The sequence below is a fragment of the Symphalangus syndactylus genome, chromosome 3, assembly GCF_028878055.3.
Source record: "Symphalangus syndactylus isolate Jambi chromosome 3, NHGRI_mSymSyn1-v2.1_pri, whole genome shotgun sequence".
Taxonomy (NCBI): Eukaryota; Metazoa; Chordata; class Mammalia; order Primates; family Hylobatidae; genus Symphalangus; species Symphalangus syndactylus.
The window spans coordinates 122,757,650-122,784,000 of record NC_072425.2 but is presented as its reverse complement, the minus strand read 5'-3'; the positions used below and the strand labels follow the sequence as shown (position 1 = coordinate 122,784,000).

Here is a 26,351-nt window from a genome sequence, read left to right as displayed (position 1 = left end):
GATTAAGAAAATGTGGCACATATACACCATGGAATACTATGCAGCCATAAAAAGGATGAGTTCATGTCCTTTTTAGGGGCATGGATGAAGCTGGAATCCATCATTCTGAGCAAAGTATTGCAAGGACAGAAAACCAAACACCACATGTTTTCACTCATAGGTGGGAATTGAACAATGAGAACACTTGGACACAGTGTAGGGAACATCACAAACTGGGGCCTGTTGTGGGGTGGGGGGAGCGGGGAGGGATAGCATTAGGAGATATAACTAATGTAAATGACGAGTTGATGGGTGCAGCACACCAACATGGCACATGTATACATATGTAACAAACCTGCACATTGTGCACATGTACCCTAGAACTTAAAGTATATATATATATATATAAAGAGCTTCTGCACAGCAAAAGAAACTATCATCAGAGTGAACAGGCAACTTACAGAATGGAAGATAATTTTTACAATCTACCCGTCTGACAAATGTCTAATATCCACAATTTACAAGAAACTTAAACAAATTTACAAGAGAAAAACAAACAGTCCCATCAAAAATTGGGCAAAGCACATGAACAGACGCGTCTCAAAAGAAGACATTTACACGGCCAATAAACATATGAAAAAAAACTCAACATCACTGATCATTAGAGAAATGCAAATCAAAACCACAATGAGGTACCACCATCTCATGCCAGTCAGAATGGTGATTTTTAAAAAGTCAGGAAACAATAGATGCTGGCAAGGCTGTGGAGAAATAGCAATGCTTTTACACTGTTGGTGGGAATTTAAATTAGTTTAACCATTGTGGAAGACAATATGGTGATTCTTCAAGGATCTCAAACCAGAAATACCATGACCCAGCAATCCCATTACTGGGTATGTACCCAAACGAATGTAAATCATTTTACTATAAAGACACATGCACACATGTTTATTGCAGCACTATGTACGATAGCAAAGACATGGAACCGACCCAAATGCCCATCAATGATAGACTGGATAAAGAAAATATGGTACATATATACCACAGAGTACTATGCAGCCATAAAAAGGAATGAGATTATGTCCTTTGCAGGGACATGGATGAAGCTGGAAGCCATCATCCTCAGCAAGCTAACACAGGAACAGAAAACAAAACACTGCATGTTCTCACTCATATAAGGGGGAGTTGAACATGGAGGACACATGGACACAGAGAAGGGAACAACACACACCAGGGCCTGTTGGGGGGTTGGGGGTGAGGGGGAGGGAACTTAGAGGACAGGTCAATAGGTGCAGCAAACCATCATGGCACTTGTATACCTATGTAACAAACCTGCACGTTCTGCACATGTATCCCATTTTTTAAAGATGAAATTTGAAAAAAAATTAAAAACCAAAAAGAAAATAATTTGGCTTTATACAACAAAAGTTTTAAAACAATTCTCACCCTTAATTAAATAATTCCCCTTAGAGCAATCAATCCTAAGAAATTAAAGGTGCTGCCAAAATGACTTATGATAAATCTCATTTTATATATATGTAACATTATATATATAACATTATATATATAGCATTTTATATATATTATATATATATATATAAACATTGAAAGCAATATACCTATCAAAAAAAGGGAAGATTAAGGAGATTTTGGTATACACCAGTGGTCTCAAGTTTGACTTGAGTATAATAACTGCCTATTGCAAATACTCATGCTCAGACCTAACCCCACTGTATCAGGTTTTTCTAAATTGGGGTACCATATGTTACAAAGCTTCTGGGGTTATAGTGTTGGTAAGTACAATGATCCATATGATTGATGTTTGATAACCATTAAAAAATTTCAATGGCAAGAGGAAGTGCTTATAGTATAATGTTAAGTGGAAAAAGAAACAAGTGTGTGTTCATTTTGATCTTAGTCTGAGAATAAACTATACATTTATATATAAGTACATGTATATATAATGTTGATTGTTGAAAAGAATATGAAAGAAAATACAACAAGTCACAATCTCTGGCTGTAAGATGATGATGAACTTAAATTGCATTTGTTCTTTATGCTTCCCCCCACACCCAAAATTTTCTGGGCAGTGGAAAGTGATACTGTAATAATTAGTAAAAAACAAAGCTTTCAGTTATTTTGTAATATAATACCTTATGGAATTGTTTTATTCAAGCCAAAAAAATACTCTATTTTGGATTAAATAAAATTTGAGATATAAATTAGGGGTTATTCTTAAAGTTCTTAGAAAAACATTTATTGTTCCTGATTATGTGGTTTGCTTTGGTTCAGTTGGTTTTGTCCCTCTAGTCACAAGCTGGAGGACATGTGATGTATTTGGCTTCTATGAGGGCTCTACTTTATTTGATGGGAACAGGTCAGGCAGAGAAGTATGAGCAATGCATCAATTAGCAGACATACCCCATCAGACAGGAGCTACAGGAGGTTAATAGAACTCTTAGTGGCCTAGAAAGAAGACTTGCTGTTTCACACATATTTATATAGACAAGGTGAGTCTTTTCCCTTAGGCTGAATTAAATGAATGTGACTGAATAGGCTTGCGTCCTGCTTAGTGGGCTATTTACAAAAAAAAGAAAGAGTTTATATCTCTGTTTTCAGAAAAACAGATTTATGGCTAGCAACTATGTTCTTTCCCTAACAAGTATTAGAGACCCTAAGAAAAAGTCTTTTTTTGGATTTGTTTGTAGGAGTTAAAAAATACAATTTATTTTTATATTCTAGCATGCTACGTATTTATTTTATACCTTTCTTGAAATCAAACTAAAATTCCAGATTGGAAAACTCATTTGATTTAAGCTTTGTTAGGAGCAAATGTGTGTGTGTATGTGTGTGTATGTATGTATGTATATATATGTGTGTGTGTATGTGTATACATATATATGTGCTACAGTTTTCCCAGAACCATGCTAATAAGAAAATAGTAATGTCATGAAATATGAATAACCAACTTTACATAGACTATTCATTCTGTTATTAAATATAGCCGCATTGTCAGTATTTTCACAAAAATTCTATGCATATTCCATATAACAAGATGAAATAGGTAGAGAGAAGCAAATATCACATAGGATTTACTTTTGTAGTTTAATTAATGACATCTTCCAGATAAAGGTGAATGGAGCAAGTTAGCAAAAAAGCTGAGAATTTACAACAACCCCAGAATTCTGTGTAAAGTCAATTAATGACCTACTGAGGAAAAATGACTATTTTATTAATCAAGAAAACACAAAAAGTAAATAAGAATCAATAGGCTGTCAAATGATGAAGAGTTAAGAATATGTCTAATTTTAAGGAAAGGCTTTTGAATTCCCAATTCTACCCTTTATCAACTATTTAGCCTCGAAGAGTAGCCAGTTTTCAGCATTATCAATGCTCCACTAAGTTTTCAATTTAACTTGTAGCTGTGTTATTACTTTTCTTCCCAAATTATTCCTTCCAGTAGACAAGCACAAGGCTCTTTTTGCTTCATTGGATTTGTGCACTCATTTCCAAAGGCAGAATTTGGGCTAGATTGCTCTACATATATATGCAAAAAGTTTTTAGAAAAGATATTGAGTTTTTACTCCAGTTTGCCTATGCAATGACAAGTAAGATTTGCATTAAATGGTACTATTGATCAGGAATTTAGTATTAAAATAAGAAGAGAAAAATTTTTGTAAGTGGAAAGACAATTCAGACCCAGCATGATTTGCAATGAGCACTTGAAAACTACTTTGATAAGGAAAGATTTAGTGTCTTTGGTTTGGGTTTTGGATGACATTAAGTTAGTGTGGAAACCTTTGTATTTCATATTCCAAGTTGAGTCAAGGAGAGCTGAACAAGTTAAACAGATACTTGTCTGGATTCCAGCAATTGTCTCTAAATTGCATGTTCATTGGAATTTGCATGATTAATTTCTAGTTGAAACATGGGTCTGAGGAATGTTATTCCTTGAAGGAGCTTTGTGATTTTTGTTAGGATGTCTCCCAGTAACTTAGCCAGAGCATTAGCTAGGGATTGTGATCAATGAAAATTTTAATTATATTTTTAGTGTTGAGTATTTTTTAGGTAATATTTACAAATATTTCATGAAGCTTAGCTTCATAATTTTGTCAATTTTAGGTCACAGAGTAGAATTTTCTTACCTACTTTGGGTCATGGTTCTCTTTTAGAATTCAATGAAAGTACAAATACTTTCTCAGGAAGAAATGCACAAACTTACAAAACCCCAGACTTATACATAATTTCAGGGGTTCACAGACCTTGGAAGGACAACTTGAACACAGATTAAAGAGATATCTGTTCTAAATTCGAATAACATCTATTTTAAAAATAGTCAGTGATGACTTCTAAGTCTGTGTATTAAAGGTAAGAGAAATAAAAACATTTCTATGACACCTAGTGGCTCAGAATTTTAATAGAGCAGAGGTTTTAAGACTGATTTATTGAGAAGGGATTTCCAAAGTACTAGCCTCAATCTATGATCATTGTACAGTTACATCATATGCAGAACATTTTAATTTTTTATTATTTTTATTTTTTTGAGACAGGATTTCACTCTGTTGCCCAGGCTGGAGTGAAGTGGCATGATCATGGCTCACTGCAGCCCTGACCTCCCGAGGCTCAGGTGATCCTCCCACCTCAGCCTCCTGAGTAGCTAAGATTGACTGCAAGTGCACCCCACCATACCCAGCTAATTTTTGTGTGTTTTGTAGAAATGTGGTTTTGCCATGTTGCCCATGCTGGTCTCAAACTCCTGGGCTGAAGCGATCCACCTGCCTGGGATTACAAGTGTGAGCCACCACACCCACTCCCATTTTTAAATACTGAACGTGAAACCGATAAAAATTAAAAAAAAACTGTGAAAAGATGCTTTTCATTATATAATATTGAGAAAAATATCAACTATTCATATTTCATACCACACATTTTATTTATTTGTGGTGGCCTTGGGGTGCTGTTTGAGACTATACTCAGTAAAGTCCCTGCCTCAGGCCACTCCCTTGTTGTTATCACTGTGCTCAAATTATACATATGAAAGCTTTGTTTCAAATGAGACCATGGCTAGCTAGTGAAGTGCTTCAAGTTATCTCTGAATAGCATTCATTTTTCAAGTTGTGGTTATTATTATTCTAAGGTAACTTTGCTTTAAAGTAAGTAAAATACAATTTTAAAATATTAGAACTGGTCTGGGTTACATAAACAGCATGTGAGCTGTTCAACAGTACTGTGTCTTTCATGCAGATGACCTGCCTGGACCATGATTTGCTGTGTGGACTCCCGCACTGTCTCTGACTCTTGATTTCTTCATCTCCTTATGTGATTTCCAGAATTCCATTCCATGGTCCACGGATCATCTTTACTTTTCCCATCCTTTGCTGACTCTTAAAAACTTTCATCAATTGCTTTAAAGACTTAGAATCCCAGAATTTTTGAATCAAAATGTAGATTAGAGGTTATGCCCAACCTTCTTATTAGGCCCCAGGATGCAGTCCCTGGGGCCTAATGAAAGTTAGGTGACTTGTCCATCAAAGCCCAGCTGGGGTGCAGGTCTTCTGCCTTCTGGTCCAGTGCTCTTCCTACAGTACCAGGATACCTTTTGTTTCCTATCATGACTCTTCCCTGTATAGCTAAACTATATTCATCCTTCTATGGCTCTCTGTGGGAAATTTTCTTTTTCCTGGGACGTTTGTCAGGCTTGGTAGGGTCTATGCCTGATCAAGTTTTGGAAGCCATTGTAAGATGGCAATTTCAGTCCTCTCAGGCTAAATACTCCTTGAGCTGAGAAAAAACTTGAAAGGCAAGTGGTCTTGTCAACTGAACAGATACAGCCTAAATACCCAAGAAGGAAGGGTAGTAGATAATTTTCTTTGAAAAGCATTACCAATAATCTATATGAAATGACTTCATTTAACTAGATGGTAAGATTTTCTTCCAAAGTTAAAATGTCTTTTTTTCATACATACAAAGTTCTTATTGATTTACGTTCTAATCTTTTGAGACATGTAATCTTGGGTCCCAAGAACAGTACCATATAGAAGCTTCAGTATAATCGATTAGGAGATTTTACACAGAAGTAATAGGACTGTAAAAATGAATACCAAAATAACAAGGCCCAACCACAAAAACTCAGTCTCATCTTTGAATTTTCATTTCCCTTCCTTTCCTCTAGCCAATTATCCATTAAGAACTGTTTTTATGACAAGTGACTCTCATATTTATATTTTCATTTCTATTAAACTGACATCACTTTAGTTGAAGCCTTTATCACCCAAGACCAGATCCACTGGCTTTCTCAATCCATTCTCTGCTACCCAGAGTCAGAATAACTTTGCTTCACTGCTTGTTTAGAATGCCTTGTCAAAAATCTTCATGAATTCATCATTGCCTCCAAGATATTATTCTAACTTTTCTGACATTCAAGGTTTCTCAACAATTCAGCTTACATACACTTTTAAAGTATAACTGTATTATATTTTATTTAGTCACTGTGTGAAGTTCTTATTATTCTCATTGAATCCTCAAAACAATCCCATATGGTAGGATTACATCTCCATTTTACAGATGATGATAGTGAGGCCTAAAATTTATTGGCTAGTAAATGGCAAAAGTGAAATAGGAAGCTGGGTTTGTCTAACACAAAAGTGTAGTCTCTTAATCAAACTAATCCTCCAAGTTGATTCTCTCTGCCTTCAGCCAGGTTAATTTCCTTATAGTCCTAACTATATTTTATTCAGAATTGACTCCAAACTCATATTAGAACATTCACCAGGAATTCCTTTTTCCCCTTCTCTTAGTCTTTCTGAATTTCTTAACATTTTCCAGTAATCACTCACTGACTTATTTATTCATTTGCTAATATTTATAAACTAATACATCTGAATCTTCTTTATGAGGTATTTCCCAGATACTGTAGATGCTGTTTATCTCTTTCTTCTTTAAATGATAAGATCTAGTATCTGAGTACTCGCATTTCCTTTGAGTCATACATTACCACATGATCTATGCAAATCTTTTCTTTCTCTTGGAGGGTGACAACTGTGTATTAGGGTACTTTATACTATTTTCAGTCCTAATGCAGGGCAATAATTATAGTTGTTTTGCAATAACTACATAAGATGTGATATAACAGTGAATGAACCTCGTGCTATTTTGCAAGCAACCCATTAAAATAAAAGAATAGTGTTCTGGCCAATGAAAGGGAATGCTTCAACTATGGCAACTAATGAATTTTGGGAAGTCCTGGTATGAAGTGTGTTTTAAAACAAAACACTTCAAAACTGTCTATTAAATGTTGGCAAGTGGACATAAAAATATTATTGACACTAGCTATCTTTATGAATAATGGCTGGCAATTTGGTTAACTGTATAAACAAAATAATCTTAGAAGATATTTCAGTGAGATTATAGATCGCTAAAATAAACCGGTTGCCATTCACTTTATGCAGCCAGACAAGGAAAGAACACTAAATGATAAAATCAAATGCAACTTTGTTGTTAATATCAAGGGAAATGTGATACTCCTAACTAAACTTCAAGATAAAAATCCTCCATAATGGATTTTTATAAATCAATTCTATTCAAGTTTAGCCAAGAAACACATCACCTTTAGAAAACTATTCTGTTGGCCGGGCGTGGTGGCTCATGCCTGTAATCTCAGCACTTAGGGAGGCCGAGGCGGGCGGATCATGAGGTCAAGAGATCGAGACCATCCTGGCCAGTACTCTACCAAAAATACAAAAATTTAGCTCAGCGTGGTGGCAGACACCTGTAGTCCCAGCTACTCAGGGGGCTGAGGCAGGAGAGTCGCTTGGACCCGGGAGGCAGAGGTTGCAGTGAGCCAAGATCACGTCACTGCAGTCACTGCACTCCTACCTGGCAACAAAGCAAGACTCCATCTCAAAAAAAAAGAAAAAAAAAGAAAGAAAGAAAAATTATTCTGTTACTAAATTTACTTCTTAGAATAATATAATTTATCTTTATTTTAAAAATTAAAAATTACATTTATTACCAACAGATATTAAGTGTCAACTGTGGTTTAAGATTTATTTCACTGCATATTTTAATATGTATTTAACTCACTAAATGTATCTAAACTTCACATAAAAAGACTATAAATTTTCCATTAAATTCTTGAGAGTAAAAAATTTAAAAATAAAGAGTTCCAACTTTCTTCTTTCATTTAAGATTTCAGGTTCCTTAGCAGGAAGCCAGTATTTGGATGTTGCTCTTATCACTTAAAATGTGTTTTAATTGATCTTGCTTAACCTACCAGAGCTTTTGGCCTGGATTTTGTTTAGGCTGACGAGCAACACAAATTAGAGAAGAAACTTGAGTAAAAACAGTGCTGCTTATAGAAACAGGGATTACAAACTAAGAGTACTTCTTATAGAAACAGAGATTACAAGCTAATGAAAGGAAGCTGAGCTTTTTATTCAAAGTTCAGATACATGGGGGCTCACATCTATGAGAATATGTAGCTTTTCTGTTACTCTCTGAAAATAGTTGAAGCCTAAGAATTCTAAATCCATGGATCTTTAAATATTTTAAGTTTATGAGATTCTAAGTGAAGATACAAAGTTGCTTATTTTGAAAGCAACAGGGCTTATAGTCATATTTCAAAATAGAAATATATTCTAACACCCACTGTTTAAACAACTCAAATTTTAAATAGTGACAAAAAATTTAAATTCTTAAAATAGTCTCACCTACATTTGCTTCTATTGGTGTTAATACTAGAACATATTACACATATTACATAGTCGTTCAGTTATTTGCTACTTGTCAGAAGTTGGGTATCTTAAGCTATTAGTTTGGACACTTTCATGGACTATTTTAAATATACTGAATAAATTGAATGCAAGTACTATAAATCAATGCTTTTCACTTTACCAAGCAACAAAACAGAGAAATGGTGCTTTCATTTCAATGTTCTGTTATCCAAAAGAGCTAAGTCACTGTAGAACTCCCACCAATTGTTTCCTTGAGTGAGATTTCTATGAAGTATTTTATAAGAATTCAAAGTACAACAAATCTTCCTGACATAACAAATGTCCATGTAAACATCAAATTCTAACACATAAAGAGCTCATTAACAATGTTGTGACAGTTTCCTTCTTTTGTATGACTGCTTCAGTGGAGAGTCCGTATGCCTGGCATCTTCAGGATAAATAAATTAAGAATAAATAATGTGATTCAGATATATCCTGTACTTTTCATTAAAGAAGTCAGTGAGAGAGAAAGTCAAAATTAGGTTTTATCAGACAGTCAACAAAATATGCCATGAGCTAAAAGTTTAATGCTTAAGTTTCTGGATTTGATGACCATTATAATATACTTATCTACATAAATAGATATTATGTTTTGATGTTAAAATGAATTTCTTATTTTGAATGAGTCTTTTCATGTAAGTTCCTAATCACATAGCCACTATTATTTCTGCTCAGAAAACAGTAACCTCTAACAAAAATGTATCCTTTGGAAAGGATTTTCTTTCATTACATGCTCTAACAATCCAACTTTAAGGATATGCAAGACTTCTAAACACGTTTGTAACAAAATGGTAGACCTGTATTACTGGAAGACGATGACTCTTTATTTTTTGGCAACAAATTGCCTGAATTCTCGTTTTTTTTTGGTACATTTTTTTTCTCCCTTCCTAAAATTTTCTTCTTCTTGAGTCCCAAGTGTCTCTGTTACCTGATCTTAAAACTTTCCTAAAATCTACTTGAGTCACACAAGATCTAGCTTCTTTGGAGGAAAATGATAACAAATAATTATTGCTGAATAGGATCTAGAAGCTGGTGCCTTTCATAATCCCTATGGTCTATTTTTCTTTTTCGATCTCAACTTCTAGATGTTTTTATTTATTTTTTAATTTAACTTTTATTTACTTTTTTGAGACAGGGTCTGGCTGTGTCACCCAGGCTGGAGTGCAGTGGCATGATCACAACTCACTGAAACCTCTACCTCCCAGGCTCAAGCAATCCTCCCACCTCAGCCTCCTGGGTAGGTAGGACAACAGACATGCACCATCATGCCCAGCTAATTGTTTTCTATTTTTTTGTAGAGACAGGGTTTTGCCATGTTGCCCAGGCTGGTTTCAATCTCCTGGGCTCAAGAAATCCACCTATCTTGGCCTCCCAAAGTGCTGGGATTACAGGTGTGAGCCACTGCACTGTCCCTTTAAATTCTCTCACTTGTTTCTCCTCTTGGTTTTCCTCTGTGGAAAGACCAATTTGAAGGAGAATACCAAAGTCAGGAAATATTAATGATTTCTATGGACAGCAACACAAAAAGTGAGAGGTTATAGTGAAAACCATTAAAAGAAATATACAAGAGGCCTGGGAAGAGGGTGTATAAGCATGGAGAGATGATGCTCAACACAATGTTATTTCCTCCCTTTCCTCCTATTTTTCTAACCACAGTTTTCCTATGGCACCTTACAAATCTCATTAAGTTTGTATAGCTTCAACCCAAAAGTCCAGACTGATCATATTTCCAAATATGTATCATTAAAATGATATTAGTGGTTAATTTTATTATTTTTTTCTTAATAATGATATATTTGTGTATAAAAATGCTTTGGATTTTAGTTTTGATGTTTTTGTGACCACTACGGTTTGGCTGGTAGTAACTATGTATATTTTACAAATAGAGAAATTAACAGCTGATAAAAATTTTCTAAGGCCTATGCAAGTATCTAAGCCTTAATGGAAGACTAGTACTAATATTTAATTATGATAGAAAACATAAATGCATTAGCATATAACTGATATGGCTTGTGTGAAAGTTTTTATTTTTTCCTGCTATACCATTTGTAAGTGAATGTTCAAATAACTATTATGCACAAGTGGCAAGCTGGTTTCCTTATGCTGGTGGGTTAAAAAATATAAATGTATAAAGAAAAAGAGATTAAAAAACAGGTGGGGGAGGGGTTTCCTTCAAATGGATGGAAGCCATTCTTTTGAAAGAAAACTCCCCTCTTACCTTGGTCCTGGAGCTGGTTAGTTCTCCTCTGTCCTCCTCCTAGGGGAGAAATACCCAAAGTTAAACAATAATAGAACATGGTCTTGTATTAAAGTCAAGTTCAGTTCTGGTCAACCCTTTCCTCAGGTCTCACAAGACACTACCAAATGTCTGATATACTGGGGCTTTCACTGAGTTGAATTTAAAACCCATTTTAAGAATTAAGCCAAAGGGGAATGAACATTAGCTGTGTAAGAGGAAAAAAATAGTGTCTGTCCTTCAGTTTGTCTTGCCAAAGAGCTCTAATACCTTGAAGATTGGCTTAGAGTAGGAGTTCACAGAAGGGCATGGCTTGGGTAATTTTTTCAGCTGGAGTGAATAATGGACGGTGCATCATGGTGAGCACCTGGAGTTCCTTAGGAAGAAGGGGTATGTTGGGGTGTTCTCAGCTCATCTCCCTGACCTTCTTTTGTTTTTTGAGAGTAAAATGATAGTGCTACAAGCAGCACCATGATTGAAGCAATACTAAATCTGATATGAACAATACTTATTGTGAAAATAAAAAAGGAATTAAATGGTCATTAGTTGGGAGAGCTAGAAAAACATCTGAGAAATGGATATTATCAGACAGTATGTGCTTGTATTTTTTCACAATGGGAAATGGCAGGATGAATAAAGATGAGATTTTTTTTTTTTCTTGATTTGTCTCTAAGTAGGATTCTGTGACTTTGGAGAGAAACAACGCAACATAGTGAGAGGCTCATGGGCTTGGGACCTAGATAGTAATGGGCTCCACTTCCACTTCTGTCACTCGTCAGCTATTTAACCCGAGTTGCAGCAGCAGCATCTGTCCAGATGAAGATAAAAGCAACAACTACAAGGAGTTAGGGGGATCAAATTCCAGTATATATGGGTGTGCTATATAGTAGTTATTAAATTTTTATTTCCTTTTTATTTTTTTCATTTACGTAGTCTCTGATATGGTGTTTTCTTATTTGAACTACTTTATCTCTGTTGAGGCTACTGTCTAATTAACAGAGCTTAGAATCAGGTCCTAGTTACCCGTTGGCATAATTTCAGAGATGGTGGGTGATTGGCTCCCATAAAAAAACAAATACCAGACAACTGATTGAATTCTGTGAGACATGAAGGAGAGTGGAGACCAAGAATGAGCCTGAACCCATACAAGATCATGTGCTATTTTTATTTAACTTTGGGTAACTTATTAAAATTCTTCATCAAGTAAAATGACATCGGGTGAGATAATGGATGTACTTTGGAACCTCAGTTTGTCAAAGTATATTCCAGAGACATCAAAATGAGGGATGTTGTAATCATTACTCTAACAGCCATTATGAAAATGTGCAGGGAAAAAACACTTTATGGGAGATTCTATGTTATACAATGATACCTTGTCTCCATCTACTACTGTTACCATTTATTTAGTATTAGATTTATCCTGTGAACTTTAATCGTCTAAAAGTTTCATGATACAAATATGGCATGATATAATTCCTCCAACTATAATATATGTGGTTTCCTTTTTGTTCTTCCTTGGTACTCTAACTTCATTCATTGTTTTTAATAAATACTCTGAAAATGGCTATTTTGACAAACCAGCCCTTTTATCTATGAAACATTATAAATTCATATATATATACACATATATATATAGAGAGAGAGAGATTATTTCCTGTTTTTCTGAAACAAATACCTGCAGAGATGGTAAAGCTGTGCTTAAAATGGGGGGAAAAAGTAAATTATATTTTATGAAACACCTGTTTCATCCATGGTAGTCACTTATATGACAGAGTTTTGAAGACAATATCTTTATATTTAGAAATGATCTGGGAATCTATGAATAAGAATAACTGTAGGTATACTGCCTGGATTGGGTAAAATTACAGTGGCTGTGAAGTCTTCATGCTTCAGGGCATAAAGTGATTGCTATTTGTGATGAGGAGAAAAATGAAAAAGAAATTAGGTAGTGCTGAAGTTGTTAGGGTTATTATGATGCCCTTAGTAATCACCTTCTCAAGTATTTCATATTGAAACACCACAGGCTACCACATTATGTGGAGCAATTTTTAAAATCATATCTAGATATGGAAATAGAAGTTTTGTTCTAAAAAAATCAAAATAAGTTCTTTTATAGGCCTGTGCTTCACTTTTGCTGTTTTATTCCTTCTTTTATATAATCTAATGAATTTTGTCAGATTTGTACCGTGCCAAACATTTGATGTCAGCATACAATTTTGAATGTCTGTTTTTACAGGCATACAAGACCTGCATTTATTTCTAGTTATATTGGTTCTTACAGAGGAGTGCTTTCCTTAAATAGTTTTCCATTTCACAACAAAGATATGCTGCAATAAAAGCAGCTATTTAGTAAAGAAGTGACTTACTTAAATTCCAAAACCAGCTGAGCTTTTATAGAAGTTCTGAGAGTGAATTTTTTCTCAGTCTTATTAAGTGTCTGCAACTTCAAAGAGGTATGAGAATTTTGTTGTTTTCCTAAAGAGAGCCTAGGGTAAGACTCAGAATCTCAGACTCTCAAAGTGGGAAGGAAATAGAGATGTCAACATCACTGTTTCCTGTCCAGGAGATGTCAGAATCTCTTCTACTTTTACTTGAACAAGTCGGATGTTGGGTATCATAAGCCAATTTCCCCCCATTTTGGGGAAGCAGTTTTAATTGTAAAATCTTTCTTTGTGTTGACCTGAAAGCTACATAATTTTTTCAACTCAACGAGAGTTTTAGTTTTTAAAATAAGCTAAAATTTATGGAAGTTGAGCTCTATGTGGATATTTTCAATATGCCTTGAATTTATGTGTTGCCAAAAGTGCAGCATGAAAGCATCACAAAAACTGTTTAATAAGTTTTCAGATAGAATCTATGTTTATACTAAAAAGTCATTTTTTGTTCTCTTAAGAGCACCGGAGATTGTAAGAAGATCTCATTTCAAGCCTTAGCTGTAGGACTATGGGCAAGTCACGTAAGTCTATTATACAGTGCCTTCCTCTATAATAAAATGATATAAGAGAGTTTAACATACCAAGTGAAAAATATATATATATGTGGAAGTGGTTCAAAAACTATAATGCTGAACTGTACTATTATTGTTTCACTTAAATATGCTGCTATGTAATTTTTGGTGTTTATATGAGCCAAATTTAAGCATAATCTTTTAAAAGTGGGCAATTTGGAAAGAAAATTAAATGATATATTTAACTAATTCTATGGCTTATACAATATTATTACTGTATCACTTAGTAGAAATCAACTTTTTTTTTTTTTTAGTCCTATGCCATTTTTCCTCTGGGAGACAATCTGAAATCAACTTTTCCTGGATCCTATTCAATTCTATTTACCTCTGACTAGTTTCAGATATAAGCCAAAGGTTAGGGGACTGTCTTAGGACTCTGGATACGTGGTTTCATTTTAAATTTCCTCATGCTTTTTAAGAAAAAAATTTACTTTTTATGCTAAAGGCACTAGCAATGCAAAATAGGTATACTTGCTGATAATGCTTTTATGATTTTTTTTTGTGGTTCTAGTTGCAAATGCCTGAAAAGATGAGAATTTAGGGACTAGGGAGCTGATGATGTCTTTTCTTGGTTACTAATAGAATTTTGGCCTGTTATTATTTCAAAACGAAATATTCAGAGGCCGCATATCTATCAGGACCAAATACAAAACAATCACTCTTCTATAACAGCAGAGGCCCTGTTGGTAGCTCTTGCCGGTTTGTATATAGGTCTCTGTAGTGAAGCAACAACAGAAAGGGGGCTATATACTCTCGTACTGCGTTTGAAAGTCGGAAGCTGTTTGTGTCACATTTGTTTGATTGACTCCAGTTGAATTCTTATTATGGCTAACTCCCAAATATTTAGCACTTAAAGAAAACAGATTGAATTTTTAACATTTCTGTAAAAATTTATCTGTGGGTCAATTTCTTCATTGAGTACACCAGAATTAAAAAAAAAAAAAGAAAGCTCAATAAAATCTAGTTTACTTCAACAGGATATAATATGACTTTGTGTGGTTGATGGTATTTAAAATGATAGTTTTCTCTAATGCTTCAGCATTGTGTACGTTGAAAGGTGGAGTTAGATACTAGGGATGTTGTTGTGCCTTTCAATTTTCTTTATTTTTGAATTGTGTAATGTTAAATGTGTATATTAAAATGGCTTCACAAACTTTTTGAAAGTATATTTCATTCTGTGGACATCTGTTAATAAATATTTTTAGATTTTCATAAAGTATGAATTTGTCCATTTAAAAGAAACCACATTCAATCATAAAAAAAGACTTTTTTGATTCTAGGGAGGATAAACAATATTTTCACAATATTTCTAACTTCTGTTAATATAAAAATTATTTACAAAATCTTCTCATAACCAACATAATGCTTGTTTCTGAGAAGACTCAGGACCAGGGTTAGGTTTTTTGAAGAGCTGAATGGCAATTTTCTATTCAGATGTTGTCAGGTGGTGTACGATACTGTATGTTTGTGTCAGTTATCTCAGATGTATGTTATTTCATTTTGAAAACAGAGTTAAATGATTGATTATTTTTGAGAGGAACAAACATTAAAATAAATGAGCTACAATTTCTAATTTTTAGTGAAATTAAAATGGAATATAATTCTAAGCCAGAGTCATTGCTATTCTCCAGCTCATTCTAAATGACTAGGAAACGATTTTATCTTTTTTTTTTTTTTATTAAATGTGAATCGTAAACTAGCCCCATCTTGATTGATGCTATCTTTAGAGACAAAAGGAAGCTAATGACACCTAAAGTTGTGGATGAGTGCTTTCCCATATGCTGTGCTGAAACAAAGGAGTACATTTTCAGTTTTGCAGAAAACCATTATTTACTTATGATGTACCAAGTAAATGTTTATCATTAGCATAAAACTGCATTAAAGCAGCATCATATACAATTCTTCACTGAAGGGTAGATTATATATCCACAATAAAGTGAGCCATTTATAGTATTGTATTATAGGCATTTTGGATTTTTATGGTAAACCTGATTACCATAACTCCCTCCAAAGCTCTGTATTGTGTGCCTCCATGTGTTTGTCTAAAATATTCTCTACATGTCTACCTATTGCAAATATAAAGAGCTACTTCCTCCCTCTATTCTTTATTTTTATTTTTTTTGAGACAGGGTCTTGCTCTGTTGCTCAGGCTGGATCTTGTGTTGCCCAGGCTGGAGTGCAGTGGTGCAATCTTGGCTCACTGCAACCTCCACCTCCTGTATTCAAGTGATTCTCCTGCGTCAGCCTCCCGAGTAGCTGGGACTATAGGTGCACCACCACGCCTAGCTAATTTTTGTATTTTTTGTAGAGTCAGGGTTTCGCCATGTTGCCCAAGCTGGTCTCGAACTCCTGACCTTAACTGATCTGCCCGCCTCAGCCTCCCAAAGTGCTGGGATTACAAGAGTGAGCCACTGTGCCCAGTGCCTTCCTCTGTTCTTCAGTCCTTCCGTACTCTACCGCAACGCTCTCAGCTAAGAGGGCCCTGGGATCATAAGGGGAGGAGTCCACTGCAGTGTGATTATAATGCTTCTCTTCTCGGCCTTTGTAAGAGTGAATGTAAGAGTTAAGGTCTCTCAGAAGAAGGTGATGGTTCCTCCTTCTGCTCAGCCTGTGCTGAGGCCACCTAGGGTGCCTTCTTCCTGGCACTCTTTCCTTTAGGAACGTCAATCGAGAATAGAACCCAACACAAATGATGTGCAAACAACAACAATAGCGAATATTTCACTTGACTTTTGCTGCTGTTCTGAAGATAAATTGAGAGCCACTCGTGAACTGAATGTAAGCCACTTTATAGAAGTCATGATCCTATAACCTGAGATCCTATAGTGGAGAGTAATTAATCTGACGTATTTTCTTTAATAATTTAGTATAGACAGGGCTGAAAAGTAGCTTTGCCACCATGGTCAGAATCTACAGTATGCACAGCAGAAAAAAAAAAATATCTTTCTTGGGGAATTTAAATATGGGTCCAGAGAATGCTTAGAATGAAGAAATCAAGGCCAATTAAATAGAAAGGGAATAGCACGGAAGCTTCATGCATTCATATCTACTTTGGTTACTTCTAAGTAAACTGCCAAACATTTTGGTAGCAGTTTCATCTTGTCGAATTTGATCCCCTTTGAAATGCTAGAAACTAAAATGGATACAAATTACTCATTTTCCCAGGAAAGTTACTAAAATACAACTTCTAAGTGTAGTGGTAAGGAGAGCAGAAGGCTAACCCTTGAATATAGAAACTTTTCAATTTGGTGTTACCTACTCAGGCCGCTATAAAGCATCTCAAGAATGAACGACTTAAAAAATACCTGATAAATTCTCAGTTGGAACTCACTCAGGAGTCATTTGTTGAATGAACTGTCAAAAGATTGAGGGCAAATCATTTTAGCATTTTTTTTTAACTAATGGGAAGAACCACGAACATGTATTATGCCTTGTGAGTCTTAAAGAAATGTAGAAAACAAGCAACGTTTGTTTCCTTCTTCATGAGGAGTTGTAATTTTAGTTATCTTTTAATTAAATAGGATTTAAATGAAAAACTTAGAATTTAAAATGGCCCTGGTAAGTTTCATCCTTCCTAGTGTAGTGAACATCTGGAAAGAGAGGAATGCAGTATATAGATTCTACTGTGCAATTATTTTTCCCTGGGACACAAGTAGCGTTGATACCTTTACCATGCCATGTCTTAGTTTGTAAATGCAGAATACTTGGTACACACAATAAACACCAGTATACTTAATAGCAACCTAGGTAGCCCTTGTAAGCATATCTCAGAAAAGATTTATGTGTGTTTGTGTGTGTATGTTGAGAGATGCAAATGACTTTTGTTGTGTGTGTTTGTCTAATCCTTAGCCCAACAGACTGTATCTCAAAATATAATGGGATTACAAAACATAAGTTATCTATAGCACCTTTTAATATGGCACTAAAATGAAGGGTATTCATAAGCAAAAATATATCTCTTTTCATAATAGTTAAAATAAATGTGTTTGTGTACCAACCCACTGCAACTAATTTCCACAAGGCATGTTAAAAGTTTCTTCATTTGAGGCCAAAGGATACTCAGTACTCAGCTTTAGATTTATGTATGTTTACGTTTTTCTAGTATCTACTTTAAATAATATCAGTAGACTTGTTTATAATACCAAAAAAAGACTAAAATGTTATTCTCACACAAAATATCCAGCAAACTACTTTTTCCTAAACCGTCTAAGTACTTCATAAACCTTCTAAGTACTCCTGAACTAAAGTATATATCCCACAAATTTTATATGTGAAAGTAGCTCCTTAGAATAATACATTTTTCACAAATGAATTTGCTACAAAGTTTAATACACCTGCCCCAGCAAATTCTCCAAAGTGGAAGAAAAATAATTTGACCTACATAGAGCTCTACTCACTCCAATGTAGATCTAGGCTAAGGCCAAGTGTCTTATGAGGCCAGTAGTTTTGTTCAATACTGAAAGGAAAAGTCCAATGAGAGATGTGGTATTCTAATTCCCATGCTGAGTACTTCCTCCCCCTGCCGTGCTACTGCTATGGGGCTCTGAGTTGCCTGTTGTAACCTAAACATGATGTGCTTGGTTTCAATGGATCGGTTCCTGTTGCCATGGGTTCCTGCAACTTGGCATTGCCAAGTACAACTGGGCCTCATTTTTTCCAGGTCTCACCCCCGATGCAAGTTCTATTGGAACTGCTTTCTTTTAAAGCATCTTTTTATTTATTTATTTTTTTCAGTGACAGAACATTTATTTTACTTTAGACACAGTTCCACAAACCTCTTTAGAGGAGGCAAAGTTTGAATGGGAATTACCACTGTTGAATAATAAAAGTATAGGTGACTAGAGTTTTTAACTTGGCTTCAAACATTAGGGCCAAGTATACAAATCATTCTAAGGGCCAGAGGAAGTGTTCAGATATGACCCACTGCTTTGTTGTCCGGAGGTGTTTACAGACACTAGATACTATGAATATCTTTAAAAGGGGTATTATCATCTAACAGCTACTTAATAGTAAATCTATGCCAACCAAATGATGATTCGCTCCAAAGAACCTTTAACAGGTTTATTTATTACGTAGTAAAGTCAATAGTCTAGTAACCAGTGTAGTATGGATACTGTGGCAAAGTTGATAGTATTTTGACAGTAACATATGCAACTTTACTATACCATAAATACTATAGTATAGTAGATGTCTATATTATAATCAATTTGTATATTAAAGTTGATAGTGTTGATAGTATTGAGAGTAAAGTCAAAATAAATATACTTCCTCTTTCTTCTAAACTTTACATTCCATTGCAATGCCATCAAAACTGTATATTTTAAAACAACCTTTGGACATTTCTCAACCAGAGAAAGGTTTTCACAATTGTTTCGGATTGCCAAGGGGACTGGGAAAGGGAGGAGAAAGAAAACCATGGCACTGATAGAAGTATAAATTGTACTGTGCATGTGAAAAAAAGATTCCAGATCAATATACCTAGCATTGTTCTGTCACTTGAGAATTGGAGAATCTGTATCAAAATACAATAAACCAACAATTTCTGGCCATTGTTATTAGTAAGTGATAGATCAGTGGTTTTAAATTTAATTGTGTTATGTCCAGCAAACATTAGTCTGAATTAAAGTCTCTGAACAGTAAAGAGCTCTGTAAATCATTCTCTACTGTAAAGACAGGTGCTAGTCATCACTGCTGTGATATTTTTCAGTCCAGTTACAGATCTACTCTTTGAGATGATCCTTACTGCATTTGTTTTAAAGTCTGCATTGAAGACCCAAGTCCTAATTTTCAATTCTGATTATATGTCGTACTCTCTCCTCTTTTCTGTGACATTTTTTCTGAAGCACTTTAAACATACAGCAAGACCTGGAAATTTAAAACTCCCTAGACCAATGTAACATAACTAGTCATTTGTCTGCATTCTCTGTTTAAGTGTAAATAGAAGGACAGATTACTGTTTTCTTTTGCTTAAAGTCTCACGTTGCCTAATGAATCTGAATAGCAGAGTTTGTGAGAAAGCCATTGTTAATGACAATGCAATACAGAAGTCTCACTACATCCATAACTATTAACCTAAAGACCTGATTTAAAAAAAGATAGGTTGTTTTGGAAAACAGACTTAAATCTCTACAGAACTGAATAAGACAGAAAGGTTTCAAAGAATTTGATATAGGTATGTCTTCTTGACCTTGCTCTGATGAATACAATTATTTTGAATTTGCTTCTACAAACTAAATCATTTATATGGAAGATGACTATTAGTCCATCTCTGTATTAGTTTGCCTCATTTGAAACAGAAGAATCCTAGTTGGATAAGAATGAGAATTTAAGCCTGATGAGTCTCCCGCTTAGATGGCTGAGGATGAGACAGAGAGGAGGTGGGGTGAGGGTGCATGCTGGTCAGCCTTCAGTGCCCTTCCAGTGTTCTCAAAGGCAGGACAAAATGACTGCGGTTTTGGCATGCAGGAGCCAGCTTGCTCAGGAAATTGTGGCATATATAAAACAAAGTGCATAAACAAACTCTCCATCCAGGAAGCTGAATTTAACAATTGCCTCATTAACAAGGTCCAGGGAAGGACAGGAAAAGAGGGGGAAGCCAATGGGTGATTATTGTACAGTTCTGGACAGATGAAGCCCTTCAGCTTTTCCCCAAACAATCCCTGTAGTGTGGATTTGACAAAGTGGCACATTTAAGAGGGAACTCTCTTGCCATTAATGGGAGTCAGGCGAACCCGTCACTGAAGGCCAAATTCAGTCCCTGAAGCTTGACGTTATCAGTAGACACAAGACAGAGGACAAGGCAGCTATATCCACAGAGAATTAATTAAGTGCAAGAGAGACATCCAGTGAATGTAATCAATAGTCTGAACACTGATCTACATATCAATCACCATTGCATTCTCCCCTCCTATTTTTAAAAAATTATTTACGCTAAGGTGCTCTCGAAAACCACGCCTTCAGCAGAGATTTATTTACTACTTGGCCTCATTGAAATTACATATTCTTCATATTGCATCACACAAAATAAACCCTCAAAGATGAAACAACCTGATGCCAGTTTAAGTTTCTGAATGGTTGAAATTGTTTTTGGGTAGAATATATTATGGATAATTTATTTGTTTGGCTTTCTCCCTGCACATTTCTTCAGTTTCATATGGAATTATGTTAATAAGTCTGACTTCAGAATTGCCACAGTCCATAACCAAATTTGTCTTTACTGGCTAGTTTTGTTTTATCTCTTTTTAATATTGTACTTTTTGTAATATACCATAAAACCCCTCACTAATTATTACAGTGTTGCTTGCTAACACAATATATTGGTTTAACACAACCTTTTCCATTACTGGTGTTTGTTTCTTCCATCTCTCCCAACCCTTCCCAAACCAACACACATATCAAAGCACATTGCAGTTACCCTTTTGAAACCAATGAAAACAATTATAATATTTATATTGCTTTCATTTGTACTAGGCAATAGTACAGGTCTCATTACCTTCACTTTTCAATGGCTTACCAGAGGCATCACTTTTTAAGATCAGGTTCTTGGTTAAGTCCTTTGGCAAAGATTCTGATTTCCTCTTGAATCTGTGCTTTGTATACATTTCTCCTAAGCAGCACTGAGACCAGAGTAATTTGTCGATCATCACTTTTGATGGGATCCAGCCCCATCAATTCAACAGCAGCCTTTATTGCTTAAGGAAAAGAGGAAATTCTGCCTCCTGGACATAAACATGTGAATTTTCTATGTCCAGGACCAAAAGGATGAAAAGGGCAGATTTAACCAATATTTCCATAAGAATGAAAGTCTCACTTAATCCACACGTGTAATGGTTTGCTCATTAACCACATTTCAGGGGTCTATCTGTAAGCATTTTTGGATTGCCATTGGGTCTAATTTTACAGATCTTACTTACACCACACTCCCTTTAAAATAGGCAGGAGTGTGACTTGAGTAAGCACTATAAAACCAGAGCTCATTTTTTCCTCTATGATTGCTTTTATAAATAGATGTTATTTCAAACTTAGCATGAATACAACCTCAAGATAATCTCAAATAGAAAGATGCCATAATAAATAAAATATTGAAATGGAAAAAAAAGTGGTTTGCTAGAAAGAGGTTAATTTCTTCTTACTCAGAGACTAGTGGCCAGGCATAATTAAAAAAAATGATAAAATGTAGAATTATCACTGACATGATGATAGTGTAGATATTGGTGGCCAAAAAAATTTGATGAGATATAAAGAAGCATATGCTACCCATGCCTTAGGCCCACTGGAAGCAGCTAGTGTTCAACCAGTTTGGTTTTTATATGGCCTTCAAAGATATATGTCAACAAGGATTAATTATTCCAAAATTAAAAAAAATTACCTGATTGTTGACCAAAATATATGAAATGGAGAAAAAGAAAATAAACAAACAAACAAACATACCATGTTCACACACAAAACAAAATAATTCTCTCAGGCACATCAGGGAAGGTGGAATACTATAACAACACATGTTATATTGTTATACTATTCCACCCACCTTAATGAGGAACCCTTGGGCGTTGCTACTCCATAGCCTTTGGAATCCAGATTTCCTCCCACTTTCATCGTGTCACATGGCTTTCGCTGCTCAATGTATTCATTCATAGTGGACTCCAGGAGAAAGGCAAATTTGCCCTTGGATTTGCGGACACGAGCTACTCCCTCAGCTGTAGTCCTAGTGAACACTGATGGCTCTGCTGATCGCATGTAGGTCCACATCTTTTCATACACTGCTATTTTTGATCTCTGGAGGAAATTAAAATAAAATTAAATACAGGAAAGAAGGGAACAACATGTTAATATTCACTGAACCAAGATAAGAATAAAGCGTTTTAGTATCTTTCCATTGCTCTCTAACTCCAATTTGCCATAGAGTAACATAATAGTAATATTATTCTTTTCAAATTGGAAAACTGCCTTTTAACACTGTTTAAGGAAATCATGGAAATGATAGACATTTAAAAGTGATATCTGAAGAAGCCCAAACCTCTTGCCATAACAGTTACCACACTCACCTGCTTAAATAGTAATCTATTACTGTTTTTTTTCCATGTAGACTGCAATGAAGAGACTTGAACATTTAAAATCATGTTTTATATCACATTCATGGTAAACTTAAAAAAAGCTAAGATTTTATTTCAAGTTTGTAAAATTCCTTTTAATACTGTATTTTAGTTATAACAAACAAGGAGGGTTGTTGTTTTATTTTATTTTTTTTTAGATTTTTTAGAGACAGGGTCTTGCTGTGTTGCCCAGACTGGAGTGCAGTGACATGATCATAGCTCACTGTAACCCACAACTCCTGGGCTCAAGAGATCCTCCCACCTCAGCCTCCTGCATAGCTGGGACTACAGGTGCATGCCACCATGTCCAGCTAATTAAAAAAAAAATTTTTTTTTTTAAGATGGGGTCTTGTTATGTTGCCCAGGCTGGTCTCAAACTCTTGATCTCAAGCAATCCTACTGCCTCAGCCTCCCAAAGTGCTGGGATTACAGGTGTGAGCCACCATGTCTGGCTGTTATTTTATTTTTATCTTTTTTCCTGCCCCCAAATTTTAGTGTACATGATTCTAGTAAGATATATACAAAAATACAGTCCATCTCAAGTCAGTAACTGAACACCAAAGGAAGAGGCAAAACCTGGTATAGCTTACAAACCAAATATCCCTAACACAAGAATCAAACTCTAGGTTGATTGAAACATTTTTAGACTTTTCCTGAGAAAATTTTCAAATAGAACATATATTGAACTTTAAAGAGAAGTGATTCCTATTTTCCAATTTTGTGTTTTAGGGAGTTGGTCATTCTAATCCCCTTGACTGCAGCCAAGAAACTTATTTATATTTGTAAATTACTTCTGTCTACTTGAGCTCTATTTATTAATACATTACTCTCACTACTTAATTTACCCAGGTCCTTTTTCTTGTTGTCTACATTTGCATTAAATTTTTCATTCACACATACATTTTTAGTGAACTCAAATGTCTCCAAAAGATATATTTAACAATATAGAAAAGCACTGGCCAGGTGCTGTGGCTCAGACTGTAATCCCAACATTTTGGGAGCTTGAGGCAGGTGGATCACCTGATCATCAAGTTCAATATATGAGATCAGGAGTTCAAGACCAGCCTGGCCAACATGGTGAAACCCCGTGTCTACTAAAAATACAAAAATTAGCTGGGCGTAGCAGCGCATGCCTGTATTCCCAGCTACTAAGGGGGCTGAGGCACGAGAATTGCTCAGACCTGGGAGGCAGAGGTTGCAGTGAGCCAAGATCATACCACTGCGCTCTAGCCTGGGTGACAAAGTGAGACTCCCTCTAAAAAAAAAGAAAAAAAAAAAAAAAAAGAAAAGCCTGAATCTTGTCTGGTGCAACTGCATTTGTTTTCAATAACAAGGGGCTGCAATTTTGTATCTGAATCCAAAAAAAATGAAGACCTCATTCAGACTTATGTCTTTGTGTGAGGCTCAGTGCTGACTAGTGTGTACATTTATTTACATTGAGCTTCCTTTGTTTACCAAAATATAGAATTCAACAAGAGGCAGTTCTTTACTAATCAACATATAACTTGAATACCTGGGCAAAGACAAATTATTCAGGTGGACAAAGAAATAAATGAATAAAAGTGGGATTCAAATTTTTGATTTCGTAAGTTGGGAAATAAGTAATCAATAAACCTAACTAATAAACCACACAATCACTGATTTGCAAACTTGAACACCAAAGAAAAAGATATTTTATGGTAACTATATTCATTTTTTTTTTGAGGGGGCAGATGGAGTCTCGCTCTGTCACCCAGGCTGGAATGTAGTGGCATGCTCTTGGCTCACTATAACCTCTGCCTCCCAGGTTCAAGCAATTCTCCTGTCTTAGCCTCCCGAGTACCTGTGATTACAGAAACCTGCCACCACACCCAGCTAATTTTTGTATTTTTTAGTAGAGACGGGGTTTCACCATGTTGGCCAGGCTAGTCTCAAACTCCTGAGCTCAGGTAATCCACCGCCTCGGCCTCCCAAAGTGCTAGGATTACAGGCATGAGCCACCACACCTGGCTGGTAACTTATATTCAAATGTTGATAAATATCAAGGTGGGAAATTGACATCTTTTAGTATTTTTTGTAATGTTTTTATGCTATTAACACTTGAAAAAATATCTCATGATATAAAGATTGGTGTGTGTGTGTGTGTGTGTGTGTGTGTGTGTGTATTTAGGCAATGACAGGTTACTTCTGGCAACAGAATCCTCATATTAGAAAATTTCAATGATTCTATGTCCTTCCAGGACAGATGAGTACTTGGATTCCAAACCCTCAAGTACAGAATCCACTAGGAATGCCATGTTGCCATGCTTCATTCATTCCATCTCTAAAAATAGAGTTCTGTTCCAGAGAACAAACTCTTTCATTTTACAAGTTCTGAAAAATATTACCTCTCTGAATCACTTGATACAGGTTGTCCCTCAATATCTATATTGATAATTTCAATTTTTAGAGAAGTACTGGTAAATTTCCTTTAAACATATAACTACTTTTTAAATATATTTAAATCTTGACTTGAGAGTTTCACCCAAAAAGGTATAGAGCTCCACATACATTGTATACTTTACTGTGTACACTACATTGAAAACAGAAGAAATAAAATCAGTGTGAATATTGTTTTAATTGAACTATTTTATGGAATTTATTAAGAATATGAAAAACATGCTAATTACCTGGCAATTTTCCAGTTACAAATAAGTGGCTTATTAAAGGAATAGGACAGTTAAATAAAACTAACATAGCAAAATGGAAAAAGTGTGTTTTTAGGGTTTGGTATTTGTAGAGATCACTCAACTATAGAATGCAGCATAGTATTAAAGCAAATAAATCTTTTTAAAAAGAATAAAGTATCTTTTACTTTTTAATAGTCCATTTCTATATATTAGTGTGTGGAAAATTACTGCTGCATTTGTTTAAATACATTGAATTATGTATACCTTAAATGCAAAATAAGTTGAACTAATCCCTTTAAAATCTGGAAGAAAGAGGAATCCACAGAGTAGCTATGCTAAATATAAGAGGGTTTAGGTACAATAGAAATGAAAAAATATAGATAAAATGGAAAGATAAAAGCAAGTTTTTGAAAAAAGAAATTAGCCTGGTTTGTCACCATGCTAATCTTTAGAAAATCTGATTCTGATAAGATCAAATACACAGGACAAAGGGACGAGGGGGAATTGAGAGGCACAGGACTGGAAGTAATATCCTTGTGCCTTATCTGTGACTGCAAGAGAGTGATTGCTAAGGAGTGAGGACAAGCAAATTTTCATAAATTTGATGAGACAGGCTAA

At 35.1% G+C, this 26,351-nt stretch overlaps 2 protein-coding genes across 18 annotated transcripts in view; one reads left to right on the top strand and one right to left on the bottom strand.

The window, feature by feature from the left end:
- Positions 1-26,351, top strand: part of LOC134736030 (BEN domain-containing protein 2-like) — an 816,235-nt gene that overhangs the window by 9,498 nt on the left and 780,386 nt on the right. For 6 of the 8 annotated variants that reach the window (XR_010119709.1, XR_010119706.1, XR_010119705.1 and 3 more), the window contains exons 2-3: positions 9,886-9,987; positions 13,880-13,942. Coding sequence is in view for 2 of the 8 variants with exons in the window: in XM_063635057.1 (XP_063491127.1) it covers positions 13,930-13,942 (13 nt within the window). In the remaining 6 variants the exon portion in view is untranslated. The remainder of the gene's footprint in view (positions 1-9,885; positions 9,988-13,879; positions 13,943-26,351) is intronic. The other 2 variants (XM_063635057.1, XM_063635058.1) reach the window with 1 other exon arrangement.
- Positions 1-26,351, bottom strand: part of GRIA4 (glutamate ionotropic receptor AMPA type subunit 4) — a 380,575-nt gene that overhangs the window by 25,525 nt on the left and 328,699 nt on the right. For 8 of the 10 annotated variants that reach the window (XR_010119696.1, XM_055272950.2, XM_055272952.2 and 5 more), the window contains one exon: positions 22,521-22,768. Coding sequence is in view for 9 of the 10 variants with exons in the window: in XM_055272950.2 (XP_055128925.1) it covers positions 22,521-22,768 (248 nt within the window). In the remaining variant the exon portion in view is untranslated. Of the gene's footprint in view, positions 1-8,391; positions 11,008-22,520; positions 22,769-26,351 lie in introns of those variants that run through there. The other 2 variants (XM_063635014.1, XM_063635015.1) reach the window with 2 other exon arrangements.